The sequence below is a fragment of the Colius striatus genome, chromosome 21, assembly GCF_028858725.1.
Source record: "Colius striatus isolate bColStr4 chromosome 21, bColStr4.1.hap1, whole genome shotgun sequence".
In the NCBI taxonomy this organism is placed as follows: domain Eukaryota; kingdom Metazoa; phylum Chordata; class Aves; order Coliiformes; family Coliidae; genus Colius; species Colius striatus.
In genome coordinates, this window is record NC_084779.1 from 1,274,353 (window position 1) to 1,299,092 (window position 24,740).

At 49.7% G+C, this 24,740-nt stretch overlaps 1 protein-coding gene across 1 annotated transcript; it reads right to left on the bottom strand.

Moving 5' to 3' along the window:
• Positions 1-3,293: 3,293 nt before the first annotated feature.
• LOC133627496 (Ig heavy chain Mem5-like) lies at positions 3,294-16,145 on the bottom strand. Its single transcript, XM_062013235.1, is given in 9 exon segments — positions 3,294-3,392; positions 3,951-4,067; positions 4,379-4,441; positions 5,038-5,262; positions 5,265-5,306; positions 10,615-10,673; positions 15,136-15,148; positions 15,470-15,775; positions 16,088-16,145. Coding segments are annotated over 8 exon segments (882 nt in total). The 3' UTR covers positions 3,294-3,392; position 3,951.
• Positions 16,146-24,740: the final 8,595 nt, after the last annotated feature.

Sequence of the window (24,740 nt, forward strand, 5' to 3'; positions counted from 1 at the left end):
AGGAGGCCTCTCCCTGAGCAGCAGCAGTGACAAAGTCCATCTGTGATGAACTGAGCACAAGCCCCATGGTCTGCGCTGCTGGGGGGAAGGAAGGGGAGTCCTGGGCAGAGGAGGGGTGGGGGGAGGGGTTTATTTATCATCTCCCTGCTCTTCTTCTGTAATAATCAAACCTTTTCTCCCCAAGTTGAGTCTGTTTTGCCTGTGACGCTGATTGCTGAGTGACCTCTCTGTCCTTAACTCACAAGTGCTTTGTTCTATTTCCCTCTCTCTCCAGTTTAGGAGGGGGAGTGATTTAATGACTGGGTGGACATCAGGCTAAACCACCACAAGTAGAAGCACAATTAAAAATTTCCTGATGTTGGTAAAATTTAACAGCACTTGAAATGCTATTGAGAGTGGAATGTAAACCAGCTCATCTTATCTAAAACATGATGTTGTCTTTATGCAGTGTCCAGAAGAAGAGATTTTTCAGGAGTTAGCAAAGTAGTTTAGATTTTAACTTGAAATCTAGATGTCATCATCATTATAATGGACTATTACACAGGAAAGCAAAGTAACTTTCTGAGCAGCTTGGCTATAGAAGTTACTCTACAGTTAAACTAAATCTAGCAGAGAAATAACCATGATGATATTTAGACAAAAATGAAAGTCTTTCAGACATAATAAAAAGTAAAACCCAAGTCTATACAACTAGTCAAAGCCTGCAACAAAATGACTTGAACTTGCAGAAAGCTGTCATGTCAGAATTTGATTAAGGATTGTAAATATTGCCATTTTGTGTCAATAAAGATGCTGATTGTGAAATTGGTTCCTTAAGCTCTCTCTTCAAAATGCTGTTGTATTGCAGTAGATGTACTAAGACACAGAAATACTCAGGAAAACTAAAGCAATAAAGCAAAGAACTGTATTCTCCTCCACATACTTAGTGGGGAAAGGTGTATTATGTGCTCTCCCCACCTTGAACAACCTGACTGACACTGGAATGCTTTTAAGAGGTGAATTAGTCTACATGTTGGGCCAAGGAATCTCAAAAGCTTTTGCACTGGTTCTGATCCTGAACACCCTAAGGATGCCAGGATCTTGAACTTAGAAGCTGCCAAGAGCTTCATCTGCCACATTACAACAGACTTCTGGATATTTTAAGTTTGTCTCTCCTTTTCATGTCTTCCAAGATGCCAAACAAGATTTAGAGCCTACATGTCTTCTTTGTCATTTGACATCCATGGCAGTCCTGCAACAGCAGCTGCAATGCTAAAAGCCCACGGTCCCCCAGAGATGCTGTGACTCACCTGCTGTATCATCTCTTTGCATCTCATTTGGACTCCTGAGAACTATCCAGGAAAATGTCATTCCATGGTTTTCATGGAGACACAGAAATGGTACTCCCAATCTGAGTCTTGCCTGAGAGATTGCAAAGTGTGGAGTGCAAGATAAAAAGGTTCAGGGTGATGCCACAAAATCACGATCAAAACAATCTGCTAGTGAATGGCTTCCCCTGATACACAGTATGGTTGTAGGATGAACTAAAGTATTATGCTGGTTTTGAGTTTGTCATGCACATTTCACTTCTCTTCATACAGTGAGGGTCATCTAGGTGTGTGTAGGGACTGACTAACCTGGAAAAGCTTAATTAAACTGACCTTGCTATGCACTCTGTAGAAGCTGTCTTAAAGCCAGCAGTAGAACAGTCAATATATGAAAAACCTTATTTCCCCTTCAGGATGTGGTTAACTTGTTTTTCAAACAAAGGGGGATTTAGTCTTGCCTGGTGTAACTTAGTCATAAGGTTGACCACGGCATCCTGTCTGTTGGTAGCGAGAGAAAATGAGTCGGGGGATGTGTATGTTGGGGTCTTTTGAATAATAACCAAGTTGCTATGGAAACTGTTTTTCCATCACACCACCTTACATTAATTCCTCTTGGCCTGTTCCTACTCTCAATGAGTGGAAAAAACCAGGATGCTTTTTTTTTCTGAAATGTGCATTTTCCTTCCTCATACTCATATCAAACTGTCTTCTAACTGATTGCTCCTTAGACATGTGCCTTTCTGTTACCATGCAAAAGAAAGATGCATCAGAAAGGCCAGACCTCATTTGAATTTCTATTCTGACTGATCATTAGGTCAGTTGTGTTTCAGCAATCTCCATCTCAAAGTCATAAGAAAAAGCACAGAACAAACCACAGCATTTAGGCTTAGTAAAGCTTTCTTTTGGTCACCACTTCTGTAGCCTAAACTGCTGTGTGCCACACATTTTGCAGGAGAAATGCAGGTTTAATAAAGAAACACTTCCTTGGCTGAACATGATCTGGTTGAATTGAATCACTTCACATCCAACACAGGTCTCATCTACACTATAAAACTGCTGATGCTAAAGCTATCTAAAAATCATTAAAGCTATAAATAGCATCTACTCTGCCTGAATTCTCTCAGCAGTAATACATCAATAACGCAACATGCCTGTAAATGCTGTTTTTAAAGGGTCATATATCTATGAGGACTGGATTTTTCAAAGCTATTGAAGTGATGCAGAGCTTTATACTAACATGTACTAATAAACCTTATACTAACTTATCGCAATAGTATCAAGCTTATTTTTTCAGACAAAATAAATTCACACAGGAGCTGTAAAAGGTCGTGGTTATCTCCTCACACAACCTCCCGGGTCCTCCAACTTCCTTGAGGGCAGAAACCGGTTCTGCAAGGGGCCAAGTGATATCTGAAGTTGCCCAAAGATCAGGGGTGAGAAAGCCTCAGGACTTATCAGCCTTCATCTCCCGAGGCCCCAAAGACCATCACCGGGAGACACCACGCAAAGGAAAGGAAGAAAAGATCTAATTTACATGCCAAATCGGGGACAGGTTGTGTCTTTGTCTAGGTGGATAATGTCACCATACAATTTTGTGACTTTGTAACAAATATAAGTCAAGCAAGTTGCCCAGTCGGGTGGGCAAGTTTATACACCCCCTGCCCCCACCGTGCCGAATAAACATCCTTCCTTATCACTCTTGGAGTGACAGAGTCTGTTTCCGCGAGTCAGAAGCAGGTTGGATGCTGCTGTCTAGAAGTGAGAACAGTGGCGTGATCAACTTCTACTTAGCAGGGGGTTAAGAAAAAATACAGTCTCCTCAGTCCACAGAGAAAAAGAAACAGCAAAAGCAGCTACAAGTCTTGAAATGAAATCCACTGGCCAGGCAGGACTCGGCAGTATGGAAGGTCTGAAGGGGAGGGTGCTCTGCTGTCTTCTGCGTGGTTGTTGTCAGTAGATTTGGCGTTGGCCGTTTGACCCGTTGTGCTGCTGGGACAAGCTCTCCAGCTGCTCTTCACAGTGCTGCTGCCTTGTTTCCACATCGGCCCTTTAATGCAACCGGGGCTACATGCCATTGTCTGACAGCTGTGAGATCAAGACAGGTAGACACTCACAAAGCTTAACCTGGACTATCTTTTGTGCCTCTTTGTATACCTTAATTTAAAAAGCCTCCCCTCTCCTCTCTCTCCTCCCACTACTTCACATGTCAGTGTTTTCAGAGCCTTGCTTTTAACCCCTTATTTGTGTTCATTTTTCTCCAGGCTTTGTGCTCTACCACTTGAAACAGTCAGTGAGATCTCTCTCAGGCACTTCTGGTAATACCTGAGTTGTTCTGGCAAAGAAAGTTTGCTGCAAAGAAAATTTGGGTACCAGACAGCAAGAACTGAGCTTTGGATATGAAAGGGGCTGTTTTCTTGGTGGTTTGGGAGTGACAATGGGACGATTTTCAGGTGGATTTTTTTGGTTGCTGTTGGGGATGAGGTTTAGATAAGCATTGTGCTTTTTCCCAGAAACCTACAAGAGTTATTAAAGGGAGCAGGAGCAGGTGAACAGGTGTAATGACAGAGAACTACAAAAAGACAAGGGGTCATTCCTGGCATGAGCTTCCAGTATTTCTATAGATCAAGCTATGTGCTTCCTTACCTCAGAAAAGAAACAGCTTGATGCTCATGAGTGCATTGAAGGCAATACTTTTTGCCAGCAGGACTCTCAAGCCCAACACAGTCACAGAGAGCATGTTTGTTTTCTCCCCTTCAGCATCTGTTCAGTGACAGAGAAAAGATGAGAGAGATCATGGTCTAGATTTGGATATTGTGACACTGTCAGAAAGTGGGAAAAAAACCAAACCCAAAGGTTATCGATTCAGGGGAAGATGATAGAGATACATGACAACAACATGGGAGGAGGATGTCTGTCTAACACTGGGTTTTGCTTTATGATGCTTGTCTGCTGCTAAAGCAGCTGCCTTTTAAAGCAGCTGTATTTTGATTCCCCTACCCCTGAGAAAATACATTTGCATGCATTTACCACCAACATTGTCATGTATCTTCACAATCTATTAGGTAACTAACCTTGCATAGAGATGTCTGTGGTGTTGCAAATGTTCCCTGTTACTGATTCTTCAGCCTCCTTTTCTGTAGCATGATAATAAAAAAATGTTACAAATGATAGTCACATTTTTAACAGGATTAAACACAATGTTCACACGACCCTTCCCATAGGAACACGTGGGCAGTACAGCCTGAGGCTCCGCTGCCCACTCACTAATTCTAAGATTAATGAAGAGGAGGAGATTTCTCCATGCATTTGCAGAAAACAGAAGAATTATTGAATTGCTTTGGGTTTAGTGTTTGAATGAGTAAAAAAATCAATCCCCTTTTTCAAGAAAAAGAAACAAAATCCCACCACTGTAACTTTTTGCTGTGCTTACAAAGGCTATTTCAGGCTGTGCCAAGATGTTTGCTTCCAGGGGAAACTATTTAGTCATAACTAAATGTGCATTTTTAAAAAGATTGTGCCTTACTTTTCTCCCAAAAAAAGTAACTCCAAGTTGTTAAACAGTTCAGATTGTTTATGCTTTTAAACATCTGTCATCTCCACTTGCTCATGTACCAGATGTCTTCCCCATTTCTGCTGGTTACCCAGCACAGCACTCACTAGCAGGAGAAACAGCAAGCATCAGAAGATGCTGCCTCCAGAAATAAGTTGCAGCTGTACCACAAAACTGTACCTAGCAATGTTTCGTTGCCATCGTGTTTGGCTGTGCAAGCCACCTCTGTGCCTTTTGTTGCACTGACCACCTTAATGGTATCGTACAACCCTTCTGAGGTCAAAACGGGTGTATTTTGCTCATATATGGCTTCATTAGAGGACACCTCCAAGATGACATTCTTTGTATAGAACTTCCTTGCCAAACAAGCTACTTTCTCGGTGTTGCCATCTTCTTCCAGTTTCTCGACTTCATCACAATGACTTGTGGGTCAGAACTCCTTATGTTGTCTGTAAAAAAAATAAAGCATTGTTTGGGCATGATTTGGTTTGATTGCCAACTTGTCTGAGGTGCTGTCACTTAAAGTTCATATATACTCCAGCTGTGACTAATTCCTGGCTCTATCAATGACTAACTGCCTTTTCTTCCTCATTATTTCTTACTGCTGCTTCTAAAAGATCAGATCAAAGGCAGAGAGTAGGGGTTTTTATGGGAGCTTTCAGTTCACAGGATTCTAAGCCTCCTTTTTTCCAAAGCTCATTCTTTATTTATAAGTAAAGGACTTGCAAACCAGAAGAGAACATTTATTTATTCCCTTCCAAGAGTCAAATTATACCGCTTTCTCAACAATTTAATTCCTAAAAATAACACTTTGATCAAAGACTGTCTTGCATATTCCAGAGACATAGGAGAATAACTGGTTTTCCTTAACTCTCCCTCCCCTCCCCCAAATCTTCTCCTGATGTGGCTAAAAGGTTTAACCACAGCAAGAGTAACAGGACAAAGAGATGTCAGTTTGTTGCTTCACTATTGTGCAAAGTTACCCCAGTGAATGACATTGCAGAAATGAAGTGCTGCTGCTGGACTGGGGGACGAGGTTGATCTTTTCTAGAACAAATGCTCAGATGCAAGAACGACTTTTGTCTCTAAGATGGGGAAGTAGGAGAGAAGCAATCAGAAGTCTGTGAATTGTGGATCTCCACTTCTCCAGGAGTTCCTGACAAGGTCAAGAACTTTCAGCTGTGGGGAAAGTTTTCCTCACTAGACATTGCACGTGCTGTGAGCTATTCCGACACATCAGGAGACAATGAAAAAGAGTAACACTGGTACTGGGTTCAACAAAAATTCTTTTGCCTGTTCTGAAAAGTGTGACCTTTCTCATCCATCTGCTGTGACATACTGTTTGTTCCACAGCTCCAGGGGCAGTTAGAAGTATAATGCAGAATTGGTATAATAAACTGATTTGAAGGGAAGAACAACCCGAGGCCAATGAACTTCTGATGTCCATGGACAAATCTTCTTACAAGCTTCCTTAAATTAGTGCAATAACCTTCAGAGGTAATGTTTTAGTGTTAAGAAACCAACAAACTTCAAGGCATGACAAATGTGCCCGAGCATTGGAGTTTTGAAAGAGCTTAAAAGATGCTGATAAGCTTTCAGAGGATTTGAAATCCCTGCTCTCTCATCTTTCCAAAGAGCTACTCTGAAACTTTTATATACTTTTCTTTTTCAGTTTCGAAGGCATTTTAGAGTTCAGTTCCCAATTCCAAGCAACACACATGAATGATAAAGGTTTCACAACTGCAGAAGCCTTCATTTCAACTACACAGCAGCAGCCTTCTCAAGGAATTTCTTATGACATACAAGTAATGAAACATGATTGCTTAAACTTGAAAGAGATGTCTTTTCAGGAAACAGTGGTCTCAAAAGAATTCAGTAGCCAACAAATCATTGTGATTTCTTGAAAAATAAAATATCTTTGCCCTCAGATCATAGATGGAGAAACCAGGCTGGTTCCACATACAAATGTCAGGACAAGATTAGCAACATGAATTCTGATAAAATCAAGAAACTGAAGGGAATCATCCAGCGTGCTTCCTTGCCAGACAGAGCTCAGCTTATGAAGGCTGGTTAGACAGACAAGAAAAGATTTACATGTCCAGCTTGTCAGGAGCATGCTGATGGATCTCTTTGCTAAAAAGAGGTGCATTAGGCTTTGAATTTTGCATGGCATCTGCCTTGCAGGGTGGTCAAAAGATCTTTCAGGTGTAACATTTTTCTCAATACAGGACACTTTTTTAAGGTTTGATCAAGGGGCTCTGATTTTACTCTCTTTGCCACCGGTACCCCAATACTGAACAACTGAGGTGAAAGCCAAGTAGTACTCTGACATAGCTTCACCTACAGCAAACAGATACCAAACAGGAATCAAACATTCACTGAATTCAGTTGACCTATTCAGTTTAACCCCAACTCTGAATAATTTAGTGTCAGGAGGTTGGGACGTCCCTTTTTTCTATAGTAAGTAGCAACAGGACAAGGGGTGATGGGATGAAGCTGGAACACAAAAACTTCCACTTGAGTATAAGAAAAATCTATTTTCCTGTGAGGGGAGGGAGCCCTGGCCCAGGCTGCCCAGGGAGGGTGTGGAGGCTCCTTCCTTAGAGCTCTTCAAGACCCACCTGGACATGTTCCTATGTGACCTGATCTAGGTGAACCTGCTTCAACAGGAGGGTTGGACTGGATGATCTCTAAAGGTCCCTTCTAACCCCCACCTTCTGTGATTCTGTGATTCTATGATTAAACTAGTACAGAAATGTTCATAAGGTTCCATTCAATGCTTTTGTATATCATCCTTCTCTCGTCTCAGTGCTGTGTTTCTAATTCTGACATAACAGAAATTCTTAAGGACTTAAATGTCAGCCTGCACAGAAACTTTATTTCCCTTTAAACTGTCAAAGCATGACTTTAATACTTAAATCATCTAACTGCATATGAGAATGTAATAGATAGAAAGCCTACAGTCTAAGTAGCTACTTTAAGGCATTAGGGAGTCTGAGTTACAACTCAGACAAGGTTAGTACATGAAGGACATCTACTTGGCTCCACAGTCAGTTGAGTGCTGTTCCCAAAAACAAGCGCAGCTCTAACAGTTTAAACATGTCAATCAAAAAAGGCTCATTTTGCTGTTCCTCCCACATGCATTTCCTTTCCAGGTGCTGTAACATGGTTCTGCCAGAGTCTGCTAGTCCTGTGGTTTCTTTGTTATCTGAGAAGAGGCTTTTCATTTTTTCTCATCTCCAGCATTTCTAAACAGTCAATGTACTAGCAAGCTGCTTCTCTGGCATGATGCACTGGGTAAGACTTTCAGCAGGAGCAAATGTACACAGTGCAATTGTGGTTGATAAAGAGAATTATTTCCAAAAGCATCAACTGAGCCCCATTATTTTGCATTATCTGAAAACACATACACAAATCCCTACAACTGCTTGCTTTTGGGAGGGATTTATGTACATACAGGACTCTTTATGTGAGAAACAAGAGCATCACACCAGCATTTCTGTGAATGTCTGAAATGGCAACACCACTGCTCAGTCTTCCCTCTCCCTGTCTTTTGTTTTCTTCTTGCCACATTCTACTATTCTCTATGGCATATTTTGCTTCTTTCAACAAACAAACAAGCAAATATCATCTTCCAATCAACGTAGAGTGATGTTAAAATAATGGAATCTGGCAGTTTTGTCTGGCCCTACACTTGCAACTGAGGATTTGCTGGTTGGGAGAAACAAATCTTTCTCCAGAATGATAACTTTGTATTCCTTTAGCCCTTTGGAATTTGAAATGGACTTAAATTGTTCCAAAGCAGACATTTATTCCCATGCAAGACACCCAACAGACCTGGACAGATATTAGGCAGCACCTAAGGGAGTCCCATGGCTTTCTGGAAGGAGAGCAGGATGTTTTAGAGACGTAACATTACATGGGACATTTTTGCAGCACTTTAAGGACATGCAGACCTCTAAAAGCATCGTAACAAGTCTTAAGGTATGCACCTGGACGTTCAGGATAACGAAGATCTACTTAACAAATTCACCTCCTGTCCCATTATTCATACTTCCACAAAAAACCTTGGGGTGACATCCACCTATTCTTTACATCATAAAATTCCAAATAGAGCTGGGAAGAACTAAGGCTTGTTATAATCCCTGCTCATCACATTTGCATTTTCAGAGCCTAGGCAACTTCACAGCCAATTTTCTTTCATTCTAAGCAGTCTTAGACATGAGGCAGCTGTGAAACTTTAAGCCCAAGGATATTTAAGCTCCTTTCTCCTCTGTTTCCATGCCAGTGGAATTACCTGGTGAAACTATGAATGTGGTGTTAGTGTCACTTATGTTAAAGCTAAACATGAAGAGAAATAAAAAAATAACTGCCATGCTCCATTCATCTCCTCTTCAGAGGAGCCTGAGGGGTGACCTCATTAATCTTTACAAATCCATAAAGGCTGGGTGTCAGGAAGATGGAGGCAGGCTCTTCTCAGTAATGTCCAATGATAGGACAAGGGGCAATGGGTATAAGCTTGAACATAAGAGGTTCCAAAGAAACAGAAGGAATCATTTCTTCACTGTGAGGGTGAGGGAGCACTGGAACAGGCTGCCTAGGTGGGTTGTAGAGTCTGGGAACATTCAAAACCCACCTGGATGAGTTCCTGTGTTTCTACTCTAGGTGGTCCTGCTCTGGCAGGGGAGTTGGACTGGATGATCTATCGATTCTTTTCCAACCCTTAAGAATCTGTAGTGTCAAAAACTAACTTCTTATACCAGAGAGCTAAAGATCCATCTGAAAACATCTCTCCACTGTCAACTCATGACTAAGCTGTTCATTCCTGCTCAAAATGATTCAGTGAAAATCCACTGGAGGGTAAGACACTTCACAGGAAATTTGGGCCAAATTGCTATCCAGTTAACACGTTAAGTAATGTGAGCCAGCAACGTGCCCTCGTGGCCAAGGAGGCCAAAGGCATCTTGGGATGCATCAAGAAGAGTGTGGGCAGCAGCTCAAGGGAGGTTCTTCTCCCTGTCTACTCTGCCCTGGTGAGGCCTCATCTGGAGTCCTGTGTCCAGTTCTGGGCTCCTCAGTTCAAGAGGGACAGAGAACAGCTGGAGAGAGGCCAGTGCAGGGCCACCAAGATGATCAGGGGAATGGAACATCTTTCATATGAGGAAAGGCTGTGGGACCTGGGGCTGTTTAGTCTGGAGCAGAGGAGACTGAGGGTGGATCTCAATAGTTACAAACATCTCAATGGTGGGTATCAGGAGGTTGGGACATCCCTTTTTTCTATAGTAAGTAGCAACAGGACAAGGGGTGATAGGATGAAGCTGAAACACAAACAGTTCCACTTAAATATAAGAAAAATCTCTTTTCCTGTGAGGTGAGGGAGCCCTGGCCCAGGCTGCCCAGGGAGGGTGTGGAGGATCCTTCCTTGGAGACTGGACACGTTCCTGTGTGACCTGATCTACGTGGGACCTGCTTCTGCAGGGGTTTTGGACTGGATGATCTCTAAAGGTCCCTTCCAACCCCACCATTCTGTGATTCTGTGATTCTATGAAGTAATGCACACCCAGTGCTTGGGGATGATGGAGCAATACCAATATATAGAGGCAGCCTTCCTTAGCAGACTCAAGCTGAGGATTCACCTGGAAACCCTGGACAGAGTGATTATTGCAGCAGAAAGTTCTTACAATGAACCCAAACTCTTAGATTCCTTCATCCTCCTCCACATTAACAACATTTTACAAATAACATAATGACACTTACTTGGCTCAACTGTGAGAGTCGTCCCACTTCCAAAAATAAGCTTATCTGTCCTCACACTGCTGATACTTACTGCAGTCAATCACTCTTTCCTTGTGGTATTCAAAAATGTTGTAAGAACAGGGGTTGAAAAGCCAGATATTTGTCCTAATCATCCACATGTGCAATCCCATGAGGATTTCCAGATCCACACTTTCTTCCAAAACTGGAAAGGGAAAAACAATAATGAAATAGTTCAATGATTTCAAAGTGAGGACAGAATTTCCAGCTTCTACCTTTCGTCCACCTTTTAGAGACCCTTTGAGCTCTATTCCCAGGATAAACAGAAATATTAAAAGAATGTTGCATTTGCCTCCTTAATCATTTCAGTCACTCAGCTGCTTTTTTCCCCAAAATATGTTGCCTTTTTCCTCCTCTAGGTTTTTGTACAGGACCCTATGCTGTTTATATCATTGTGGTGACCCAGCCACCACAGTGATAGATTTCATTGCAAAAAACTGTCACTTCCTGCTTCTTTACTACTCAGAATTTGGATTCTAGTCATGTGACTTCTTGAGTGGTTTCTGATGCAATACACCACATAAAGAAATGTGATACCAGTAAACAGTGAAGAAACATGAAAATCCAGCACTTTTAGTGCTATCTCAAAGCATTTATGACAATCTGCTTCACCTTGAACCTGGTTTCAGTTCTCAGGAGTTTATCTGAGCTCTTATCTGGGCTCTAAAAGTTGGTGTCTGAGGGTCCTTTAGTGCCTTAGAAAGTCTTTATGCTGGTTTAAGACAAGGAAGCAGCCAAAATGATTGTTCATAAACGCAGACTTATTGTGCATTATTTGAGCTCAGGATCCAGAGAGGAGAAGACAATGCAGAAAAGCAGGACTGGAGCCCTGGACTTCAGGAGAGCAGAATCTGGGCTCTCCTGCTTAGAAAAATCCCATAGGTTATGGCCTTGGAAAGAAGAGGGCCCTGGAGCTGCTTGATTTTCAGAGATTAACTCCTCCAAGTTCAAGAATGTTTCATCTTGACGATGCAGCAAATGAAGAAACTTTCAAGAACAGCTGTGGACCAGTTGCCCCAATCTTACCAATTTCTAACTACTTTCATTCTAAATTTCCTAACTCTTGCTGGACTTTCCAGTATTTATGGTCTCAAAACCTGTTTTCATGGGAAATAACAAACATCACATTTATGAATTGTTAAAACATTCCTTTGGATTAGCTGACAGTGGTTTGATGGAATCTGCCTTGATGTGCTAAAGCTGCTTATGCACTCAGGTATCTGATTCTTACTATCTCTTGAGTTATTTTTATGAGGGTTTTGGAAGGATTTTCCCAATTACTCCAGCACCTTTTTTTGTTTCTCAGTTTCTTTGCTCTTGTGAGCTAGATTATTTGACCACAGTGTTGGCTATTCTGTGGGCTATTATTTATTTACCTAAGCCCTTGGCTGAGCTTGAAGGGGGAAATATCTAGTTCTGACTGACCAAAGCTGGCTTTTTAATTGGATCATGGAGCAGTCTCTGCATCTTCACACCCAGTTCTAAGACACAAAACGAAACAGCATTACTTCATCCTATTCACAAATCAGTGACTCCCCACTGATACAGTGGTTCCCCACTGGATTACTCCGTGTTTATTTGCGTTACTGTTGTAATTACTCTTTATTGTGTTTAAGTGTTTTCTCCTCCTTATTCCCTCATTTCCCTCCCAGGAAAATGTTGAGATGTCTGATGTGATACTTTCAGTCTCTTGAAATGTTGGCAGAAGAAAGAGAACAAGCTCTAAATGCCTCCTGTAACAGACCTGGGTACATCCAGGTGCCTCTCACAGCCTTTGCCTGCTGCCAAGTCTTCCCAGAGCAGTGAGAACACACAGAGTTTGTCACTGGGCTCTCAGATGCAATTGAACAGCCTTTTCCCTTTGGGTGGCCACAGAAACACACTTGCCATCACAGCCTCCCACAAGTTGTTGCAGTACCTCTATGCCCCTTGCCAGGAAAGTCAGCTCAGAGAGGTGTAGCAAGTGCCTTGCCTTGAGGCCAGCAACAACCATCCATGATGGATTTAACCCCCCTCTTTCCAGGTCTGCTCTGGCCCTGCCTGTGTTGCAAGCACTGTGCCCTTTTCAGCCCTCTGCTGCTGCAGAAACAGGGTAGTGAAGTGACACCCTGTTTCCATGGGGCACCAGAAACCATGGTGTCTCTTTCCCCAAGATGCTGTTTGCTGATGACTCCATCAGCCTCCCACACAATCAGTTCCTTCATCTTGCTCAGAGGCCACCTGGCCAGTGTCTGTCTGCTTCAGTGAGGAGCAACAAACTGTGATCACTCCAAGGAGCAAAGACTGGAGTGATGCTGGTGTAGCATCAGACACTGGACTGGTAGGAGAACTAAATGGTTCTCTGTGAACTCAGCAGAAAAAGTTTAGCAGAGAAATAGAGCTGGCACCAGGAAGGAGGCAACACCTTCCCCTCTTCTGTGTCAGGCAGGAGCTTTTTCTGATTTTCCCATTCAAAACACTAAGTGCATCTGAAGGACAAAGCCCTTTCTTTCCCAAGCTGGGATGGTGAGGAATCCACTCTCCTGCCCCTGGAATGGCTCTGAATGAGCACAGCAAGGACAAGGACCTCTCACAGGCAAGTAGGGAACAACTACACTGCCCTCGTGAAATCTGTTTTTTTTAAGATGGGCTGCAGTGCCCCATGAGCAGTTTCCAGCCCCAGTTACACCACCAGCCCACAAGATGAGTGAGCAGCAGGTTGGTGCATCCCCATCCCACCTCTGCAGAGGCTGGTCAGATGTCCAACACTGCTGTGCCCTGCAGGGATGGCAGGAAGGGAGCCAGGGGCAGGTCAGGCTGCAGCAGCCAGCACAGCTCCACAGAGCCCTGCAGAGCACAGGGGCAAGCTCAGTTCCCAGGAAACATCAACCCTTTCACTTACCTGTGATGGGGAACATCACCACACACACGGCAGCACACGTGGCCAGAGCCGCTCGCTCTTGCCTCTCTGCCCGCAGATCAGCTCTGCCCACATCTTCCCTGCTCAGCTTTGGTCACTGTACTCACCCCAAGCAGTGCTACAGGCTGGGACAGAGAGGCTGGAAAGCTGCTCAGAGGGAAAAGACATGAGTGTTAATTGGCAGCAGCTGAACATGAGCCAGCGGTGTGCCCAGGTGCCCAAAAACACCAATAGATTCCAGGCTTGGGTCAGAAATAGTGTGGCCAGCAGAACCAGTGATGGAGGTAACGCCTCTGTGAAGAACAGATTTGAGAAGGGAGGTTGTTGGTCAGTTGCAAAACTGCAGCAGCCACAGGGAGGGAGAATGTGAAAACATCTGGGCAGACCCCAGGGTCAGTGGAGAAGGAGGGGGAGGAGGGTGCTTGGGCACTGGAAGAAAGACTCCTCTGTGATATGTGGTGAGGACCATGGTGAGGCAGCTGTGCCCCTGCAGTCCATGAGGTCCTCAGGGAGCAGAGACCCACTGGCAGCCCGTGGAGGAGCCCAGGCCGCAGCGGGTGGATGCCTGCAGGAGGCTGTGACTCTGCTGGAAGCTCATCCTGGAGTGAGCTCCTGGTAGCAGCTGGGAGCCTGTGGGGAGGTGCCTGTGCAGAGCAGGTTTGTGTCAGCGCTTGTGAGCCTGTGAGGGCCCCGGGCTGGAGCGGTCTGTCCCCGTGGGACTGTTGTGGCGGTGGGTGACTCCCGCTGGGGCAGGGTGTGAGGAGCAGCCCCCATGGCAGGCCCCAGGCTGGAGCAGTCGGTGAGGAGCTGCAGCCCGTGGGAAGGAGCCACGCTGGAGCAGTTGGGGAGGGACTGTCTCCCGTGGGAGGGACCCCACAGTGCAGCAGTGGGAAGCGTGAGGAGGCCTCTCCCTGAGCAGCAGCAGCGGCAAAGTCCATCTGTGATGAACTGCCCACAACCCCCATGGTCTGCGCTGCTGGGGGGAAGGAAGGGGAGTCCTGGGAGTCCTGGGCAGAGGAGGGGTGGGGGTAGGGGTTTTTCAGATGGTTTTATTTCTCATCTCCTTGCTCCTCTTTTGCAATAATCAAACCTTTTTCTCCCCAAGTTGAGTCTGTTTTGCCCGTGACGCTCACTGCTGAGTGACCTCTCTGTCCTTAACTCACAAGTGCTTTGTTATATTTCTCTCTCTTTCCTGTCCCATTTAGGAGGGGGAGTGATTTAATGACTTGGTGGACACTGGTCTAAACTACCACAACTCACCTGGCAGCAAAACCTCTCTGGGCAAAAAGAGATGTGCTGTAGGGCCACCCCAAGTTTCCTCTGGAGCAGCACTGCACGCCGTTGCTGCTGGGATTCTGAAGATGGCCCCACAGCTCTCAAGTTGTCCCTTGCTCCTGTTACAGTCTCAGATCTAGGAAAAAAAGCACAAATTCCCTATTCTGCTCCAAAGCTTCCAAATGACACTGTATTTCCCTCATTTTCTCTACCCAGTCCTCAGGCAGCTAAGTTGTGGGCTAGACTGAGTGAGCCTGAGCCACGCCCAAAACCACAGCAAGGCTATTTACAGACCCCACCAGCTGGGCCATGGCTGGGTGGGAACCAAAGCTAACAGCAAAAACTGTTTACAAAGGCAAAAAGGTTATGGAGTGTGACAGGGGTAAGGATCAGCCTGAGACATGGGGAGATGGCAATCAGAAGGGTCAGGACAGAAAGGGACAAAACCAACTGAAATGACCCTTTCAGAATCAACACTGGAAAACTGATGCTGTAACTACACAACTCTCTGGGGAGCAGCACTGAAAAAGTGTGGGAACAGTCCCCAGTTTTGAGGCCCAGAGTTGGGGCAGTGCCAGGAGGTTTCTGATGAGACTCATTTACATTTCCCGTCCCTGTGTGTGCGAACAGCACAGAAGTAGCGGGCAGAGTCCTGTGGGCTCAGGGCACTTAGAGACAGAGCTGTCCTAAACCGGGAATTGTCCCGGGACACAGAGGCTCGACCATTCACTGCCGGTGCACGTTGAATCAGTGATGAACTAGGGGAGATAAAGGACACCCACTCCAGCCTGCCTCCGGGTGCCTGACGGTACCATCTCATTGCGTATGTCCCGAAGTCGAAGCCGTGTCCGCGGCAGAAGAGGAGCACGGAGTCCCCGGGCGCTCGCTGCCCTCCGCCGGCCTCCACCAGCCTCAGCTGCGCCCACACGCCTGCGGACGGACGGACGGACGGAGAGCGCGGGCACCGGGCACGGCGCGCCCACGGCCCGAGGACGGGCACCCGCCGCCCCAGCGCCCCCCGCCCGGCCCGGACACAGCCGCAACAGCGGGGCGAGCCCCGCACCCGAACCCTCCCGAACCCTGCTCTTCCCTCTCTCCTTCTCACTTTCCCTCGCCCTCTCCTGGCTTCTCCTTCTCTCTCCACCCGTCCCTCTCCCTGTTCTCCCCCTCCCTGTCCCCCTCCCTCCCGCTGCCGCTGCCCCCGCCCCGGGCTCGCCGCCCTCCCCGCCCGCCGCCTCTCACCTGCCGGCCCCAAGGCCAAGCCCGAGCCCAGCAGCCACGGCCCCGGCCCGGCCGCCATCGGCGGAACAAGGGCCCGGCGGGGCCGCACACGAGCCGAGTGGAGCCGAGCTCGGGCCCGCCGCTGCCCGCCCCGTCGCCTCGGCCCCTCGCCGCCACAGCGCCCGCGCCTCTGCCCGAAGCCCGCACGGCCGCCCCGGCCCGGCCCCCCGGCGACAGGGCCCCTCCGCGCAGGAGAAGGGGCGGCGCCACAGCACCGGCGCGGGCTGGCCCCCTGCTCGGCCCCAGCGCTCCTGCGCACACGCTCAGCCCCTGCCGAACGGTGCTGGCGAGCTTCAGAGCTGCAGGAAACGAGGGGACGGTGCCGCAGATGACCCGACGGCGTCAAAAGGCTGCTCCGTTCGATCGGCGCTAAGAGCCGCGGCAGAGATGTGGCGGGGGGAGACGTGCGGGAACGGACAGCATTTGCCTTCAGCACATGTGCGGGTGACAGCGCTCTGCAACGAGCGGCTGATCCAGCGCAGGGTTGTGCTGCTGATAGCCTGAGGCACCTCAGCCGGCTGCAGCAGTGGGCTGCCAGCAGCCTCACAGAGCTCAACAAGCACTTAGGACACATTGCTGCACCGGGAGCAGAACAGCCCTAAGCACCAGGACAGTCCATGCTCACCCAGCTGGAAATAGCTCTGCAGAGAAACACCTCGGGGCTGTGGTGGACACCAAAGTTTCCGTGAGCCAGCAACGTGCCCTGGCGGCAAGGGCAGCCAGCGGCATCATGGGCTTCTCCTCTCTCTACTCCTCCCTCTCCTCCCCGCCTGCGCGCCACCAACAGCCCTGCGCAAGGGACGGGCTGTCAGCCGGCAGCGGCAACTCGCGGGTGTCTCCCCGTGCCCCGCACCCCCAGCCCGCCCTGGCCCCGCTCCCATCCCCTGCCTGCAGGGATCGAGGCACGGTGCTTAAACGATCCTATACACTGCTGTTGCTCCTTGGCCTGTGCCAACCCTAAAGCTGAGGTGGGTAAAGAGAAAGTTGTTGCAATTGCCATGTGTAGTGGGTCTGGGATGATAGTGACTTTCCACAGCAGCTCCTGCAGTGCTGTGCATACTGTTGATATCAATGTTACGACTACCGCTCGCACAGCATCAGGGCTGTCCCTCCAGCACTCCTTCCCCCACCTTCACCAATAGCTGTGGGTGGGCATGATCTTGGGAGGGACTATGGCCAGGACAGCTGACCCAGGCTGACCAAGGAGATATTCCATACCATATGACGTCAGCTCAGTAATATAAACTGGGGGAGAGGAGCAGGAAGGGGAGGCGAGATTCATTTCTGGCCTTCCCAAAGCAACCGCTACGCGTACTGCAGCCCTGCTTCTCGGGAGGTGGCCGGACATCGCTGCTGATGGGAAGTGGAGAGGAACAGCTTTATCTGCTTCTGCTTTGCTGCTTCTTTATTAAACTGCTTTTATCTCAACCCACGAGACTCCCATCTTATTTCCTCCCCTTCCCTGGCTTGCTGAGGAGGTGGGGGATAAAGCGGTGTGGTGGGCACCTGGCATCCAGCCAGGCTCAAACTACCACAGCGCCGGGCCGGCGGCCCTCCAGGAGTCGCAGGGGGTGGCCCTCGGGAGCAGCGCTGCAGGGCACAAGGGATCACGGGGGCTTTTTCCTGCACGGGCCTTCCCTCCCTGCACCGATGGCAGCAGAAGCGAGGAGCTTCCAGCCTCTTTGGGAACCATCCCGTGTCCCCGGCGCATCGTCACATAAAGGATGTCTCTGCTGATCTGACTTGGTGTAGAGAAGTTTTTCTGCCCCAGCACATTTGCAACAACCTCACTCAATGGAGATGAGAGAGTCTGAGGCCCCCACACACACACTTGCTGCCAGTTCATGATGAAAACCCTGGAGATTTGTTCCCCACGCATTCACAAGGCCTGTTGCAATCTTCCCCCGCAGCTGCTGGGCTGTTCCTCCTGCCCCTGCCTACATTTCTGTACTCTAGTTCCATTGGCTCTTATCTCTTTGACAACTTCCATCTCTTCTATCAGTTTCTAACCATCCTTTGACCAATTCTGTCTGTCTCTTTAGGATCACCCCAATTCAAGCTAACTTGAGGCCAGGCTGATTTGTTCAGGCTATAGGGTTTATGGCACATTCCTGCCAAATCTCTTCTTCTCTCTAGACTGAACAACTCTCAATGGCATGTCACCATCAACTCAAGCTTTGACCTTGAACAAATATTGGAGAATGTTGACACACATTACCCACATTTTTCCTGACCCTGAACACTGATTTCCTCACACACATCACACCAGAGGGGCTTCAAACACCCTGGACACTGATTTCCTCACACACATCACACCAGAGGGGCTTCAAACACCCTGGACACTGATTTCCTCACACACATCACACCAGAGGGGCTTCAAACGCCCTGGACACTGATTCCCTCACACACATCACACCAGAGGGGCTTCAAACGCCCTGGACACTGATTCCCTCACACACATCACACCAGAGGGGCTTCAAACGCCCTGGACACTGATTCCCTCACACACATCACACCAGAGGGGCTTCAAACGCCCTGGACACTGATTCCCTCACACACATCACACCAGAGGGGCTTCAAACGCCCTGGACACTGATTCCCTCACACACATCACACCAGAGGGGCTTCAAACGCCCTGGACACTGATTCCCTCACACACATCACACCAGAGGGGCTTCAAACGCCCTGGACACTGATTCCCTCACACACATCACACCAGAGGGGCTTCAAACGCCCTGGACACTGATTCCCTCACACACATCACACCAGAGGGGCTTCAAATACCCTGGACACTGATTTCCTCACACATATCACACCAGAGGGACTTCAAATACCCTGGACACTGATTCCCTCACACACATCACACCAGAGGGGCTTCAAATACCCTGGACACTGATTTCCTCACACACATCACACCAGAGGGGCTTCAAACGCCCTGGACACTGATTCCCTCACACACATCACACCAGAGGGGCTTCAAACCTTTTATGTTCACACACTGGGCACAAATCATTTCCCACAGACACACACTGGCTGTTACAGAATAGTGGGGAGAGCAGCGGGGAGGGTGCTGCAGAGGCCGGCTCTGCAGGAGGCCTCAGTTTGATCCCTCACCAGTGACCTCTCCTCCTTCCTCTCCTTCCTTCCCCTGTTGCCATGTTGGGCTCCCTGGCCTCACCTTCCCTCTGTGCCCTGAGGCGAGGCCGCCTCTGATTGGCTGCGGGGCTGTCACTGCCCTGGCTGGGCCCGCCCTCCCTGAGGCAGCGTTTTCTCTGATTGGCTGAGGAGCTGTCACTCTCTCCTGGGCTGGGCCCGCCCTCCCTGAGGCGATGATGTCTCTGATTGGCTGCGGGGCTGCCACAGCTGTGGCTGGGCCCGCCCTCCCTGAGGCGCCGCCGCCTCCGATTGGCCGCGGCGCACACGTCAATCACGGCTGTGCCCGCGTCCTGGGCTGCCATTGGCTGTGCGGGGCTCTGGCTCCCCTGTGGGCAGCCGCTGCCAGTTCACCAGCTCTGCCTCTGGGCTCGGCGCTGCCCGAGCCAGGCTGTAACAAAGACGCGATGGACACGGAGGGACAGGAGAAAGCCCCCAGCCCTTCAGGAAGGTCTCAGAGCAGCCTGTCAGGCAGCAAGGGCTGGGAGGGTGGAACTTGGCTGGCTGACATGGATCCTAGGACCTCTCTACAAGGGTAGGACACCCGGGGCTGAGGGCTTCCTTCTATCCCTCAGCGTCCTGGCGTTTGCAGGGTGGGCTGAGCAGACTCGCTGTGCACCATGAGGGACACCTCACACCGCAAAAGAGGGAAGTGAGGCAGAGCTTGGCTGGCTGGAAGGGTCCCCTGGCATCTCTCTGGAGGGGAAGGAAAGCTGCGACTGCCAGCGTTCCTCTGCCGCTCAGGCTCTGACGCTGATTTCTTGTCTCCGAGCCCCTCCTTCTGGCAGAGCAGCCGTCCTGCATGCGACTGACACCCCTCCCGCAGCCAAAGGGACGAGCACAGTCCCTCACAGCCAGCCAGACTCCACATCTTGTCCCACAACACTCCAGCAAAAGACACCTTTCCCCTCAAAAACCCACCTGAACCCCACTTTTCCCCTCAAAACCTCACCCAAACGCCACTTTTCCCCTCAGAATCAGGAATTCTTTGGTGGTTAAAGCCCCTGAAGCTGCTGCAGTCCCAGTGCTCCCCACACCCTGCCCAGCCCAGCACTGACCCACGGCCTCAGCACCTCAGCCCCACGGCTTTGGGGTCCCTCCAGGGCTGGGCACTCCCCCAGCTCCCTGGGCAGCCTGGCACAGGGGCTCACACCCCTCTCAGGGAAACGGTTCTGCCTCAGCTCCAGCCTCAACTCCCACCCAAACTGCACTTATTCCCCTCAAAACTCCACCAATAACTCCACTTTGCCCTCAAATCTCTACTAAACTCCCACTTTCTCCCTCAAAACTCCTTAAAAACCCCACTTTTCCCCTCAAATCTCCACTAAACTCCCACTTTCTCCCTCAAAACTCCACCAAAAACCCACTTTTTCCCCTCAATTCTCCACTAAACTCCCACTTTCTCCTCAAAACTTCTTAAAAACCCCACTTTTTCCCCACAAAACCCCCAAAGCCCCACTTTTCCCCTCAAAACTCTAACAAACACTTTTTCCTCTAAATTCCAAGAAATCTTTTTTTTTCCCCACAATACTCCACCAAAATCCTACTTTTTCCCTCAAAACTCCTTCAAGATATGACTTTTTCCCTCCAAAACACCACAAAAACCCCACTTTTTCCTCAAAACTCCATTGAAACCCCTTTTTTCCTAAAAACTCCATCAAAATCCCACTTTTTTACTCTGAAAGCCCGCCAAACCCCCAGTTTTTCCCTCCAAACTCTGACAGAATCTCAATTTGCCTTCAAAATTGCACCACAACTCCATCAAAAACCCCCTTTTCCCCTCAAATCTCTACTACCACTTTTTCCCTCAAAACCCCTTCAAAACCCAACTTTTTCCCACCAAAACACACCTTTTCCTCTCAAAGGTCCACTGAACTCCACCTTCTCCCCTCAAAACCCCCCTTTTATCCCTTAAGACCCCAAAACCTCCCCTCTTTCCCCTCAAAACCTCCGTTTTTCCCCTCAACCCCCCCTTTTCCCCTCAAAAACCCCTCTTTTAACCCTTAAGACCCCAAAACCTCCCATTTTCCCCTCACAACCGCATTTTTTCCCATCAAACCCCCATTTTCCCCTCAAAACCCCTCTTTTATCCCTTAAGACCCCCAAAACTCCCCATTTTCTCCTCAAAACCCCCTTTTTGCCCTCGAAGGACCCCTTTCATCCCTTAAGATCCCCAAATCTCTCCTTTTTCTCCTCAAAACCTCCCTTTTTCCTTCTAAAACCCCCTTTTCATCTCAAAAACTCCTCTTTTAACCCTTAAGACCCCAAAACTTCCCCCTTTTCCCCTCTAAACCCCCCTTTTATTCCTTAAGACCCCCAAACCCCCCTTTATCCCCTCAAAATCTCCGTTTTTCCCCTCAACGCCCCCTTTTTCCCTTCAAAACCTCTCTTTTATCCCTTAAGATCCCCAAACCTCCCTTTTTTCACCTCAAAACCACTTTTTATCCCTTAAGATCCTAAAACTCCCCCTTTTTTGCCCTCAAATCTTGCCTTTTATCCCCTAAGACCCCAAACCTTCCTTTTTCCCCTCAAAACCACCTTTTATCCCTTAAGATCCCCAATCTCCCCCCCTTTCCCCTCAAAACCCCCCTTTTATCCTTTAAGACTCCACAACTCTCCCTTTTTCCCCCAAAAGTCTCCTTTTATCCCTTAAGACCACAAAATCTCCCCTTTTTCCCCTCAAAACCCTTTTTCCCCTCAAATCCTTCCTTTTTCCCCTCACCCCAGCCCTTTTTCCCTCAAACTCAACTTTTTCCCTCAAAACTCCACCAAAACTCCCCTTTTCCCCTCAAAACTCCTCTAAACTCCCACTTTTGCCTCAAAACTTCACCAAACCTCACGTTTTGGCTCAAAACTCCCCCCAAACCCCCCTTTTTCCCCTCAATACCCCACTTTTGCCCCTCAAGACCCTCAAACACCCCATTTATCTCCTCAAAACTCCCCCAAAACCTCCCTTTTCCCCCCTCAAAACCTCTCTTATCCCTTAAGACCCCAAAACCTCCCCATTTTCTCCTCAAAACCCCCTTTATCCCCTCAAAACCTCCCTTTTCGACTCAACCCCCCCTTTTATCCCTTAAGACCCCAAAACCCCCCTTTTTCCCCTCAAAACCCCTCTTTTATCCCTTTAGACGCCAAAACCTCCCATTTTCCCCTCAAAGCCTCCATTTTTCCCCTCAACCCCCCCTTTTCCTCTCAAAACCCCTCTTTTATCCCTTAAGACCCCAAAACCCCTTTTTCCCCTCAAAACCCCCTTTTCCCCGCCTTTAGACCCAAAGCCGCCCCTTTTCCCCTCAGCGCCAGGCCCCGCCCCTCCCCTCGGCCCGTCCATTTCTCACGGGGGGGGGTGCGAAACAAACCCCCCTCATTTTATACAAAACCTTTATTCTGTAACAGTGTGTGTTGGGGTGGGGGGTCCCCCAAACCTCCCCCCGCGACCCCCCAACACTGAGAGGGGGGAGCACAGCGGGTGCCAAGGGGACACACACACATAGGTGCCCCCCCCCCCCCCGCCATCATCCCGAGGGCCACAATGCCGCCCCCCCCACGCCTTAAATCTCTTGATCTACACAATAAATACGGCGGGGGGCGGCTCAGGCGCGGGGGAGGCAGCGGCGGGGCCAGGCCGGGGGGGCACAGGCAGCGGAACGAGCCCGCGGTGTTGAGGCAGCGGCCGGGCTGGCAGCGGGGGGGGCCCGAACACTCGTCCACGTCTGGGGAGGGCGGCGGCACAGAAGGGGTTAATGGGGTATTGGGGGGGGATGGGATGGGGGGTGGGGATGGGGAGGGCTCAGGGTGCTGGGGAGGGGGTTTGGGTGCTGAGGAAGGAGTTTTGGAGGGGGGCTGGGTGCTGGGGTGGGCTGGGTGCTGGGGAGGGGGTTTAGGTGCTGAGGGAGGGGGTTTGGGTGCTGAGGAGGGCCCTGGGAGCTAGGGAGGGGATTTGGGTGCTGGGGAGGGGATTTGGGTGCTCGGGAGGGAGTTTGGATGCTGAGGGAGGGGGTTTGGGAGGGGGCCTGGGTGCTGAGGGAGGGGGTTTGGGTGCTGGGGAGGACTCTGGGTGCTGGGGAAGGGGACCCGAGTGCTGGGGAGGGGATCAGGGTGCTGGGGAGGCGGTTTGGGTGCTGAATGAGGGGGTTTGGGTGCTGGGTTGGGCTCAGGGTGCTGGGGAGGGGGATAGGGAGGGGCTTTGGGTGCTGGGGAAGGAGTTCGGGAGGGGGTTTGAGTGCTGGGGAGGGGTTTTGGGTACTGGGGGAAGGGCTCAGGGTGCTGGGGGAGGGGGTTTGGGTGCTGGGGAAGGAGTTTTGGAGAGGGGCTGGGTGCTGGGGAGGGCTCTGGGTGCTGAGGGAGGGGGTTTGGGTGCTGGGGGAGGGCTCAGGGTGCTGGGGAGGGGGATAGGGAGGGAATTTGGGTGCCGAGGAGGAAATTTGGGAGGGGGTTGGGTGCTGGGGCGGGCTCAGTCTTGAAAGGGGGCTCCTGGTGTTGGGGGGTGGTCAGGGTGCTGGGGGAGGGGTCAATCTGGTTTGGGGGGGTCAGACTGAAAGGGGGCTCAGGCTGATTTGAGGGAGTCAGGCTGGTTTGGGGGCTCAGGCTGGTGTGGAGGTGTCTGTTTTGGGAGGCTCAATCTGGTGTGGGGGTGTCTGTGTTTTGGGGGGCTCAGGCTGGTGCGGGGGGTTCAGGCTGGTTTGGGGGTGTCTGTGTTTTGGAGGGCTCAGGCTAGTTTTGGGGGGCTCAGGCTAGTGTGGGGGTGTCTATGTTTTGGGGGCTCAATCTGGTGTGGGGGTGTCTGTGTTTTGGGGGGCTCAGGCTGGTTTGGGGGCTCAATGTGTTTTGAGGGGCTCAGTCTGGTTTGGGGGCTCAGGTTGGTTTTGGGGGGCTCAGTCTGGTCTGGGGGGCTCAGTGTGTTTTGGGGGACTCAGGCTGGTGTGGGGGTGTTTGTGGTTTGGGGGGCTCAGGCTGGTTTGGGGGGCTCTGGCTGGTGTGGGGGTGTTTGTGGTTTGGGGGGCTCAGGCTGGTTTTGGGGGCCTCAGGCTGGTGTGGGGGTGTCTGTGTTTTGGGGGGCTCAGGCTAGTGTGGGGGTGTCTGTGTTTTGGGGGGCTCAGACTGGTTTTGGGGGATAGTGTGTTTTGGGGGGCTCAGGCTGGTGTGGGAGTGTCTGTGTTTTGGGGGGCTCAGGCTTGTTTGGGGGGCTCAGGCTGGTGCGGGGGTGTCTGTGTTTTGGGGGGCTCAGGCTGGTGTGGGGGTGTCTCACCGACACAGTCGAGCTGCACCGGGTCCAGCCGGTAGCCGGGGTCGCAGCTGCAGGTGAAGCCGTCGGGGAGCCGGACGCAGCGGCCGTGGTGGCACCCAGTGAGCACCCCACACTCCTCCCCTGGGGCTGGGGGGTCAGGCTGGGGGTCAGCACCCCAAAATCCACCTCCCCTCCACCCCACCCCCTCCCCAAACTCACCCTCCTCCTCTTCCTTCT